The sequence below is a fragment of the Gambusia affinis genome, linkage group LG17 (assembly GCF_019740435.1).
Source record: "Gambusia affinis linkage group LG17, SWU_Gaff_1.0, whole genome shotgun sequence".
Lineage (NCBI taxonomy): Eukaryota > Metazoa > Chordata > Actinopteri > Cyprinodontiformes > Poeciliidae > Gambusia > Gambusia affinis.
In genome coordinates, this window is record NC_057884.1 from 15,576,386 (window position 1) to 15,588,311 (window position 11,926).

At 37.2% G+C, this 11,926-nt stretch overlaps 1 protein-coding gene across 1 annotated transcript; it reads left to right on the top strand.

The window, feature by feature from the left end:
• Window positions 1-1,511: 1,511 nt before the first annotated feature.
• Window positions 1,512-10,224, top strand: urm1 (ubiquitin related modifier 1). The gene is made up of 5 exons (XM_044095886.1): window positions 1,512-1,588; window positions 3,273-3,343; window positions 7,487-7,568; window positions 9,015-9,063; window positions 9,588-10,224. Exons 1-5 carry the CDS (start codon window positions 1,554-1,556, stop codon window positions 9,654-9,656), a joined length of 306 nt encoding a protein of 101 aa, XP_043951821.1. The 5' UTR covers window positions 1,512-1,553; the 3' UTR covers window positions 9,657-10,224.
• The last annotated feature ends 1,702 nt before the right edge of the window (window positions 10,225-11,926 follow it).

Sequence of the window (11,926 nt, forward strand, 5' to 3'; positions counted from 1 at the left end):
AGCAATGGTGTGCTCATTCAGAGGCAATTCACTCCACATTCATGAAACCTATAGCCATAAATATTTCGCGTTGTATCCCTTTACTTTCATTTCAGCTCAGTTCAAGCAGAAACAAAAGTAAAATGATTATGTCTTTATTATTTTTCAAAACTTTCATTGCAGCCTCACTGTCAGTGGGCCTGCCTCACCCTTCCCTCAGCACCCCCAGGCCTAGCTCGATCTGTCTGCGCTTGCTCCTCATTAACACATGAATACAGACGAGGAAGGGGCCTGCTATGGCGTGGACGCCAACAGAAGGCAGCAGATTTGCAATTCAAACTGCTGACCATCAACACCCCCCACCCGTCTCAACTCCCGCTTCATCTCTGGGATACTCGGAGGTTCAAACTGTCTGCAGGATGATTGATAATGTGGGTAAGAAGGGCAGACGAACTGAGTGGACAGATGTGGTTTCACTGTTTTACGTCATACTTCTGCTCACTTTACAAAATCAGAAGATTTTGTAATTGAAGCAATGGACTTAAGTTGTTGTAATAATATTTTGTATGACATTTTTTTCATAATAAAGAAAAGAAAATGGACCCATTAAAAATGAGTCTTCAAGAACCTCATATTGAGCTGTGACATGGCAGGAATTAGAAAGCTCTACCAAGGTGGTAACTCAAAGCTGGAAAAAAAAACAACAACTTTTGTGAGTAAAATCTGGACTAGACATTAAATCATCCAAATTTTCTAACATCCAAATTACTTCCATAGTGGAACACAAGTTTCAACCCACTGATGACATAGTAACAAGTGATGATATATCAGCAATCCTCTGTGGAGAATTTCACATTTTATAATGCAACACCTACTGTTTACTCCACAATCTTTTGCTTTTAATTTTGGCCCATTTGTCCTGACAGACCTGGTGAGACTGAATCAGGTTTATTGGCAGTTTTGCTTAGACACACCTTTATAGCTCTGTCCTGTCCATAAATGTTTTATGGGCTGGAAATTGGGACTTTCTGATAGCCATTTAGAAACATTGACTTTGTTGTACTTGAGTCACGTTGCAATTTATTTAGCTGTGTATTCAAAGTAATGTTCTTTTTGTCATGATGGCATCTATTTTGTAAGATCATCAGTCCTCCTAAAGCATAACACCACACAACATGATGCTGCCACCTCTGTAATTTTCAGTAAGGATTATAGTTTAGCTTTATCTAAATGCAATAAAGACAAAAACAAGCAAACAAACAAACAAACAAACACAAAACGGAGGTTCACATCTACATTCTGAACAGATTATTGGAATGATTGTGCTCTATATTATCTTTATGAAAACATTACGTTTTTTGTAAAACGATTCAATGAAAAGGGGAATAAAATGTTTGATGAATAACAATGAATATCATGAATCTAATATTCAACAGGTAAAAACAGGTATTTCACTCGAAAAGAAAATGAAAATGAAATATCCTTCAAATTGATAGTAGCCATAGTTACAAAACACTGCCTGAATACGTTACTTCCGCCTTAGCCTTCCGTCACTTCCTGCATGTGCAGACAACATGGCAGCCCCCGTTGCTGTTCATCTGGAGTTTGGGTAGGTACATTTTAAACTTTCCTCGATTATTTAGACAGTATGTGTTTAGTTTTCTGAAACTGACACACTTATATGTTCACTTGAAATATATTATTCTCGTAAACCTTGACTGCCTTTGGCTGTTTATCGCTTCAACGAAGCAGAAGGGAGCAGAAAACAGTTCGGATACCTTGCAGATACATTTTCTCAGAGCAACAGCACAACAGAACATGTACTTTATTGTCTACACGGACATTTTGCAAGTCAGATAATCTCCGCATTTCAGTCGAATCCGTCCAGTTTGCACATACGGTCTCTCAGCTTTTAACAGAGCTGATAACTGTGCTTAAGGAGCCCTGCCGAGAAGAATCAGCACTGAGAGGCTGCTAAAAAGCACCACAAAAACCTCCAAGCAAACGCTCATTTAAACGAAAGTTGTGAGATTTAATTATGTTTTAGCTCCATTCCTTCAGGTTGTTGAATTTATATTCTTGAAAAAAACTTAATACAAAACATAAGTTAGTGCCAACCTGTCAAAAGCCTGGTTAATTCTAAGAAAATTGACTCAGTCTGGAATTTTACGACTAATTACGACTGAATTAGTTAAAAAAGAGAACAGTCTCAACTTAATATGCGGTCATATGAAGATAATAAAGTTTTCTTGTTTGAATACTGTTTGGATATGACTTAAAATGATGACTTTTGATACATTTTGATACTTTATTCCTTTTTAACTGCAGATGTGAGTTTTATTGACAATATAAATTCATAATGGCATAAAAACCTTATTAAATATTTTAAACGTTTTACTAATATGTTTATTTAAGAATGGGACATCTCTTATGAAGCTGTATTGCTCACTGATCTATAACATCAGAATCAAATTACAAAATATATGAATACATGGCAGCAGATTGTACAGCTGCTCACTTTATTATGTTGGTCATCTAACAATGATTACCCAGGTTTTCATTGAGCCACTTACCCTTGTAATGAATGTTAGCACTTTTTAGAAAGCACTCAGTTTCATGAATCACATCTTTCCTCCCTATAGAGGGTAACTTTCTACATAAAATTATGCAGAAATGTCTCCTGTTTCAAGTGCTTTTAAACTTTTCAATTATTCTCTGGGTCTCCATTGGAGCTCAATCGTGATGCAAGAAAGGTAAGACTTAAGGGTGTTCCTTGTCGGAAGAGTGACAGGAGCTAACAAAGATTATCAACTGATTACTGGAATAACACTATTTCATTTTGGCTGGATGCTTAACATGCCAAGAATTAAGTTTTGTCTGATTATACATGGCAGCCAGGAACAGAACAACAAACTTTTTTACGAATTGTAATTAATGAAACAACAACCAAAAAAGATTATGTAACTGGCAATACAATCCAAAGTACTTGAATGGGCTTTCTCTCAAGGCTGTTGTCATCCTTGTTCCTGTACACGTATTTATCACACATTTTTCTTCCACTGAACTTTCTAATACTTCTTTTGCAATTAACTTTTGTGGCTTAGCCATCTTTATGCTGAATAACTGCCTAGTCAGAAATCCCCATAATCGTGTATGGCATTATGCAACATTTCTCTAATTAAAATCCTGGTTCAGTCTTTATTTGTTATTTAAGCTTCCAGTGAAATTTGTCATTAGGTTTTGGTGTATTTCAGTTTTATTTTTTATATTTAACTCCTGGTTCTTTTATTTAGAGGAGGAGCAGAGCTACTTTTTGATGGTGTCAAGGAACATCATGTGACTCTACCGAGCCAGTCTGAACCATGTGAGTACCTTAAAATACAGCAGTTAAAACCTGAAATACGTCATCCAGTTCATATACAAATCTAGTTTTGACCTGGCCTCCTGTACACCTGCTTAGGGTTACGATGCAACTTCATGTGTATCAGAACAGATCAGTGGTGATTAATTCTTTTCAATGTCGCAATAAGCACCTATATTACTTCCACGTCTGCTAGAGATTTGCTGCCCATTGATACTTTTCAGTATTGTAATTGCTACACTGTTTTCCTAAATAGCACTCAAATGTCAAATAATGAGCTTTGAGTTGAATCATTCGATAGTATCTGTATGTTTAGATTAATTTTCCTGCTTGAAGGAGAACCTTCACCTCAGTCTCAAAGCTGTCTTTTACAGGATTTTTAGCTAGTATATATAAACTCCGTCCATTTTCCCATCAGCTCTAACCAGCTTTGATATCTCCACAGCATGATGCTCCTGTCATGTTTCACTATGGCAGTGGTGCATTCAGGGTGATTTGCAGTGCTATGTTTTCCACCCAACAAAGTTTCTTGCATCAGAGTTAAAAAGGTCAATCTAACTTGACCAGAGAAGCTTTTTTTTTAAAAAAAAAAATAAATAATAATAATTAAAAATTGTACTCTTGCTTATAAAAAAGCTATTGAACATACATGGTTACTGGGTATTTCATTTAGGGATCATATGTAAAGGGACTGATCCTTTATATTCCACACCACTATTTTCATCTTTTAGTTGCAATAAAATTAGTAAATAAAAAAATAAGCAAATTGAAAAACAATGCATCTTTTTCCAATCCATTTTACTATCATAGAACACTTAATGTGAGTCGATCATAAAGTCCCATTAAAACCCATTGAAGATTGTTCTTATAACATAAAAAAAATATAAACACATTCATGTGATACGAATACTGAGAGGCAGCGTATGTTGTCAAAAGACCAAATAATATCATTGAGTTCTCAGTTAAGCAAAAACCTTTTTATCTCAAACATCATAATAAGATTTTATTTCCACATGAACTCTCAAGTTCACACATATATGTTGTAATTTTCACATGACAAAGAAGGGGCAAAAAAACAAAAACAAAAATTTCTACTGAGTGATTTTTGTCTGTGTTCAGGACAAATAGAAGGAATATACGCCTCTGCTTTTTGGCTAAACAATGGCTGATCATGCAGGGTGCTGATGTTACCACGACAGCACAGAGACAAAAGTTGACCAGAACAGGGAATGTCTGACCTTGCTCCACCAGATGACCTGTAGGTCTCTGTGTGTGTTTGTCAGGAGCTTTGTTTCTTTTCAGTAATAGTATCTCAAATCCTACATTTTCAGGCAAGCATTGTAAACATTTTGACATTTCTTTTGCCTGTGCTTGGTGGTTGTGAGCAGACATCCAGCCTGGCTAAGTTGGCTCTCTGATCTCTGAAAATATCCTTAACCTATATATCTGAGGGTGTGTATGTGTGTGTCTGTATGTGTGCACAGAGGGGGGATGCAGTGAAGGTTGATATAATTGGTTCTGAATCCTTCGTATTTCTTTTTTGACCCCGACCAATGATTGATGACCCTCAACTGAAAGACCCGTCCCCCCTCTTGTTTGCAGACACACAACAAAACCCCTATAGCCAGAGGATCCCCCCAATTTTTTTTTTTTCCGTTTTGCCCATTACATCAGCAGATAGATGGAACCCCGTTCCTCTCCTTCCCCCTTGCACACACCTCACATGACGGTCGTAATCGCATTAAAACAGAAAAGCGAAAAATGGAGTTGAATAAAGCGCATTCGCAAAAGAAAAGGCTTTAGTATTAAATAAACATCAAAATGGCGCCTTTTCACTCCCCTCCCCTTCTACACAGCTGTATCCCAGGGTGCACTGGGATCTTGTGACGCATGTTCTCCTCTATCATATGCGTCTCTTCTCCTCTACCTGCTCTGCAAAGTGTATTTGTTTGAAGCTGAGCCTCTTGCTGTTATTTTATTTCATTTAGCTGCCTGCTATTAAAGCTATGTGACATTTTAGAGAAATTTATATTTCTTTTACAAAAAAGCTAACCGGATTGTAGACACTTTGTTTTTATTGTGCAAATATAATATGTTTGCCTATGTTTCCTTAAAGAGAATACAAAAAAGAGGGTAAACGATAAAGAGATAAGAAGGGGAGAGAAACTTTCATGTCCAGAGGGGCAGTGGGTGTGTGTGTGTGTGTGTGAGAGAGAGAGAGAGAGATGAAATGAAAAGATAAACGGGAGAGAGTGAATAAGAGTAATGGTGGAGAGAAATCCTAATTGTCAAAGGCAGAGGGCACAAAGAAGGAGTTATGATGGGTACAGTGATTGCTTCTGTTTTTAGCCCTGTAGAAGTGCAGGTCAGTAACCACCCGTTACTGTGAGTGTGTGTAGGTGTGTGAGAGAAAGTGTGAGTGTGCAATTGGTTGCAATACAAGGTCTCTTTTATTTATATGGAAGTCATTATAAACTATTAATGCAGTTCTGACCAGACTGACGGCACTTTAGTTAATCTGTGTCTGAGGTTAGAAAGCCAAATAATCTGCTGTGTGTGTCGTCCTCAAAGCTGCAGAGACCAGACAGAGGTAGGTTTTTAGAGCAAAGATTTATTTGATATGTTCAATATTTTATTTTGAATCAACAAAAATATAGAAACACAAAACCCAAATCCCAATGAGTCCGGGCTAAAATCTGCATTAGAATAATACAAATCTTTAAACATAGGATAATTTGTAGATTTAGCCTTGTTTCACACACACACGCACCCCCCCCACCCCCCCCCACACACACACACACACACACACACATATATATATATATATATATATATATATATATATATATATATATATATATATATATCCATATATATTTGAGGTTTTGTTTTGCATTTTCCTAAAACGATTTAATGAAAAAAAATTCTAAATATGAAGTAATCTCTGCTTGTTCTCCATCTCCTCACTAACAGCTTCCTGCTGCAGCTTCAACCTGCTCCTCACACCTGAATCCCTGTCCTCCTCCTCCTCCTACTGCTGTATTCCTCTCTCCACTTCATTTATTTTCCCTCTCTCCATGTCTGAACCCCTCGTCTCCTCTGTTCTTTTGCGTGAAGCGGTCAAGTTCAGCGATTGAATTTAATTTAATGTGTGTGTGTGTGCGCGGCTACCTGCAACTGTAGACCTGCGGTCGAGCGATACTTGAGTCGCAGAGTAATACACTGTAATCAGGCAAAACCCAGCTGAGAATTATGGAAATTGTCGTTGTTTTCTTTGCTTGTCTGAGTATCTGTCCTCCTCCTCTTATGAAATACATCTGAAAACTCCTACACCACGTTAAAGGGAATGGTTGCTGTAACAATTATGGATTCACAGTTGCTGTTTTAGTGGGGATTTGTCCTTTAAGCCCTACTTCCATTTCTCAGTCTGAGCGAGGTTCAGCCTTTTGTTGAGACAAGGTCAGTCTGATTGTTGACGAGGTCAGACTAATAGAAAATGCAGGCGTGGCTTATAATTAAGCTAAATGGAGAAGCCTTGCATTTTAATATGCAGCAAAAATTCAGCAAAGAGAAATTTTTATTTCTTTTTTAATTTCAAGGAAAGAAACATGAAATTATTGTAAAATAGTCAATTAAAAAAATCAATTCCAGCTTTTTTTATGTATAATTTTTATGAATTTTAACCCATTAAATTCAACATTAAGCCTCTAAGTATTTACAGTCATCATTGGTTTGACTTTTGCATTTAAAATAAATTATATTTGTGTTGCTGTTGACAGTTTATTCTAAACAACCTTCCCCCTTGCAACTAGCATCCCCTCTTTCCCCCCTCCTCTACTTACACTCATAAATATACATACATGGGCGCAGATATTCGTGCACCCCCTGCCCCACCTGGTGCCTCCGTCGCGTCACATCGACCGGGAGGCTGGAACCATGCACCTTGACCTCCAACCCCTGACCTGCGTTGTCTGCGTGTGTTTGGGTTGCGTGTGTGTGTGACATAAATCTGTTCTCTGCAGCCACACTGCTGGGATCTTGCTTTTGTTCTTGGGGATAAAGGAAATGTTGAAGTTTTAGAAGACGCCAGCTAAAGGTAAATGTTTTGGAGGGAGTGTGATGGAAATGTGTGTCTGTGGTTTACAGGGGACATGAAGCAGCTGCTGGTTTGGATCCAACGAAACCTGCTGAAGGAACGGCCTGAGCTCTTTGTCCAGGGAGACACAGTGTGAGTGCACTTGACATACACTTGATCTGCGGACATTGGAAGCCTAAATACTCTCCACTAAAACATAATTTCTGGAATCTTATGTTATAAACACACATTTTGTTGCAGGAGTTTGTGTTTAAGACCATTTTTTTCTGCGTGATTTGGTTTCAAGTTGGAGGCCTCAGTGACGTGATAACACCACGCTCATGTTTGTGCTGGTGTGTGTGGGGCTCTCTGCAGTCCTATAGGACTGGCTGACTTTTACAGCTGCCTTTGTTCACTACTATTTATAGCACCGTCTAACCAATGAATGGAGAAGAAGCTGGCCTACCTACAAACCTCACCGATTAGATTAAATCTGGACATGTTGGCCGCATACATTTTCCTTTTTTTACCCAAAACCCTATCATTTAGTTCTATTTTAAGTCTTGTTGGACACTGGCAACTCTTGCTTTGTCCTTGATTGTTTTGCATGTTTTGTTTTTTATATGTGTGTGTGTGCGTGTACATGCGTGTGTTTGTTTTCGACTTCCCATTGCCCTTTCTTGCTGACGTCAGAGACGATCTGTGTGGTGGGTAGGAACACTATGAGAGCCATCATCATTGTGTGCCTCTGGCATTATCCCAGCATGCACATGACTTTAACTCTTTTGAAAACATCTGTTCGGAAGAGCTTGTTTTTAGCTCTGTCATAAGATATAATCCTCTACAACTTATTTATATGAAACTACAAATTTCCAGTCACATTTTATTATTTTTTTTACAAAATTCTTAAAAAGCGTATTTGTATGATTTGCTCCTCTTCGATGTCAGAATCAGACAGCTTTTTATGTCAGCCTGCTGGGTCAAAGTTATTCTGTATGAAAATGATTTATATCTATTTACAGTTTAATTAAATACAAAGAATCCAGATTAATATAAAGGAAGATTTCCAGGAAACTCTTTGTATACACTTTGTCTATTATTTAGTGATTTACATGCATTTTGTATGTAAATTACTCTATTTTGTGGTTTTTTTTTGTTGCGCTCTTTATTGCTATTTTGATTCCACTGTTCTACATTTCATATGATATTAAGATAGTTGTCTATTTATTATTTGGATTAGTATTTTCTGTTGTAATAACATTTTGCCTGCCTGTTTTGTTGTTTTGAACCTCTGCAAAGCACTTTGAATTGCATTTAACTGTATGGAAATCAACAAAATGATTAAGAAAAACAGGAGACTTCTTAAATATTCAAGGACTTAATGGTAAATATTTCTGACACAAATCAATCTAGTTTAATATTTTTATTAGTAGATTCTTGGAGTGAATTGTAGAAGCAATTTCCAGTGAAGTATTTTTGATGTGAGATTCTGCTCAGGGGTTGGAGGCTGTTGTTTTGGGTAACTTTAGGTATTTTCTGCATTTCTGTGTGTTACCTTTGGGACAAGCGTTTGACTTAAAGCTGTGCATTTTCCCACAGGAGGCCTGGGATCCTGGTGCTTATCAATGATGCAGACTGGGAGCTAATGGTGAGTCTTTGGAGTCACGTTCACTGTCAGATGATGTGGGGTAGATTTAAGTGTGTGTGTGTGGGGGGGGGAATCATGACATGTGTAAACATATTGTCTGTTGATCATCAAATGATCTCAGATCATGTAACTTAAACTGTACGTTCAAAACAGAGGAAAATTATGACTTTTTAATTTGAGGGGGAGGAATAACCTGCATATTTGCTGATGCAGAGAATTGAGTTTGCTCGTTTTCTCCCAGTCAGTTATGGCTTCATAAAATGTGGAAGCAGCTTGTCCTTGGGGTCTCATAGCATACACATACATATTTAGATTCACGTGTGGCCTGAACGGCCCAGTTTTAAATGAATTGTTCTGATTACAACACTCGGCTCAGGGTGTAAATAAATTGAGAAGTTTGTCATTGATTGAACCCCACTGGGAGCACTGGAGGAATAGATATATTTATATTAATAAGCACAGTTATTTCTCCCTCGTCTTGTGCCTGCAATAAGTATTGAATATTTTGTGTGTTTAAACATCAGGGGGAGCTGGACTATCAACTCTTAGACCAAGACAACATTGTTTTTATTTCTACGCTTCACGGAGGATAAATAACTAAAAGGACAGACATCATGATGTGTATAATGCATATATAACTGTTCCAGACCTCTACACGCTTCGCTCCCCTTTCTGTTCTCACATGCAAACAACAACTCACCCTATTGGAGGCTGATGACACGTCAACGCCATCATGAAATGTACAGCTGATACTGTTCAGCAGGAATGAGGGGAATTTCAGAGATGGCTTCTGAAAACCTGGAATTGTGTGGAAGTCTTTGATCAAACTAGGCAGGTAAAAAGCCAGCCCAGAGTTTTCAATAAAGACCAGAATTGAAAAGAATATATCACTAAAATCTTGGACACTGAAACTCCTAAATATGTGGAAACATAGTCTAACGTTTTTTTAATTCATGAGAAGAAAAATTTTATATAAATACAGATTTGTTTGATATTTTAGTTAACTGTTTTACTCTTTACAGCTATACCTTACAGTATGTTATTCATCATGCAAATACCCACATTTTCTTAATTTTCTTTTCTTACTTTCATTGAAATTTTTGTATTTTGTTTTTATTTAAATGTATGTATTGTTTTCCAATAAACTGAAAATAAATGGTTGATAGACTGAATTTATGTGGCATTTTTCCAGTCACACTGACTTCTCAAAGCACTTCACACCAGAGCCACAAGTACACACGCCTTCATAAACTGATACACAGATTGCTCTAGGGAAGTTGAGGGTAGTGCCTTGCCCAAGGCACATTGACAGGTGGCAGGAGACTAGATTCACACCCGCAACTTTTGGATTGCAAGATGACTGTTACACTGACTGTATTATTATTATTATTATTATTATTATTATTATTATTATTATTATTATTATTATTAATTGTTTTTATTTCAAAGCAGGAATATCTGACAATAGAACAAAAAATTAATAAGATTGAAAAAACAAGTCTAGTAGTGATCTATTTATATTTTTTGCAGCTAACTGGTTTAATTTACCTTATTGTATATTTCAAAATAGGATTTCTTCAACCTATGTTGAATTGCAAAATGAAACAAATATTTTAATCGAATTTTAGCATACATATTTGTAATTTTTTGGCATTAGTTTATTGTATCATTATTGCTATTGATGGTATTTTTGTACATAAATTGCAATAAATTATTATATATTTTAAATGTTAGGTTCACAAAAGGAAATTTTGTCTCGATTCTCTGTATTAACAGAATATTTTTATTAGAGTTGTTTTAAAACATTAACTGCTAGTTGCTATTATTTCAATTGATGCATTTTTTTTCTAGACATATCCTATTATTTTCTAAATTTATTAACACACCGCTCACAGAGGCCTCTTTGTTTTCCTAATTAAGATCCAACAGCACCTTTCCATATTTGATAGCTTATAAAATCGATTAAAGCGCAGCTCTGTGATCCCGCCGCACTTTTATGATGATTAGACTCAACTTGGGGCTGATTGTTACCTCACTAAAGCCACACTCAGATGGACTATTCATGCGAAGAGGTGGAGGGTGGACATCAGGGTATGTGTGTGTGTGTGTGTGTGAGGTGGTGTGAACTACAGGACCACTGCGGGAGGTCGAGGTCTAGCCTCCGGGCTGCCCTCTCTTGAACGCCCGAGGCGACCTAAAAATCCTTTTCTCGGTGGTAGAGTCCGATTTGCAACGGGAAACCGGCCTATAATGGGCAGCAGAAAGGAAATGCTAATGAGGCTGTGAGGGGGTTAGAGAGGAGAAAGTGTTGCACTGTGTCAGCTGCTGCAGGATATACCGAGGCTGTCTGCGAGGGACACGCTTACAAAGTGGAGGGAAATGATCCCACACATGTATCTGCAGGTGTGCGCTGAGTCTGTTGGCTCTTAAACTAGATTTTAAAGGCTGTTTAAAATAAATGTTTAATTTATAAAAATGACATATATATTTAGAAATGTAACTGCATTTTCTGTGGTCAATTCAGATTATACCGTCAACTTTTTATCCTTGTTTTATGTATTTATTTTTATTCATTGTGATTTGCAAATTCAGAAGTTGTGGATTATTATTTAAGGTCACAGCTTGCGCACCGGCTGCTCAGCGGGAGACATGATGGTCGACCTTCCTGCCCTCAGCATCATAAAGACATGCCCAGTTCACACCAGCAGAATAAACAGCTCAGTCTGAGGTAAATAGACAGATAGTAAACAGCAAGGACGAATAAGTGTGAGGATTCATATTTAAAGATTTGGCTGAAAAGATGATGAAAACCTTTTCTGCAAAAAGAAATCTTTGCAGGCATAAGAAAAACCGTGGAACCTTT

Excerpts from the sequence above, each read along its gene's own strand:
- urm1 (XM_044095886.1), top strand. The coding sequence starts at position 1,554 with ATGGCAGCCCCCGTTGCTGTTCATCTGGAGTTTGG. Across the intron at positions 1,589-3,272 it reads GCTGTTCATCTGGAGTTTGG|AGGAGGAGCAGAGCTACTTT; the intron begins GTAGGTACATTT and ends TCTTTTATTTAG. Across the intron at positions 7,569-9,014 it reads TTTGTCCAGGGAGACACAGT|GAGGCCTGGGATCCTGGTGC; the intron begins GTGAGTGCACTT and ends ATTTTCCCACAG.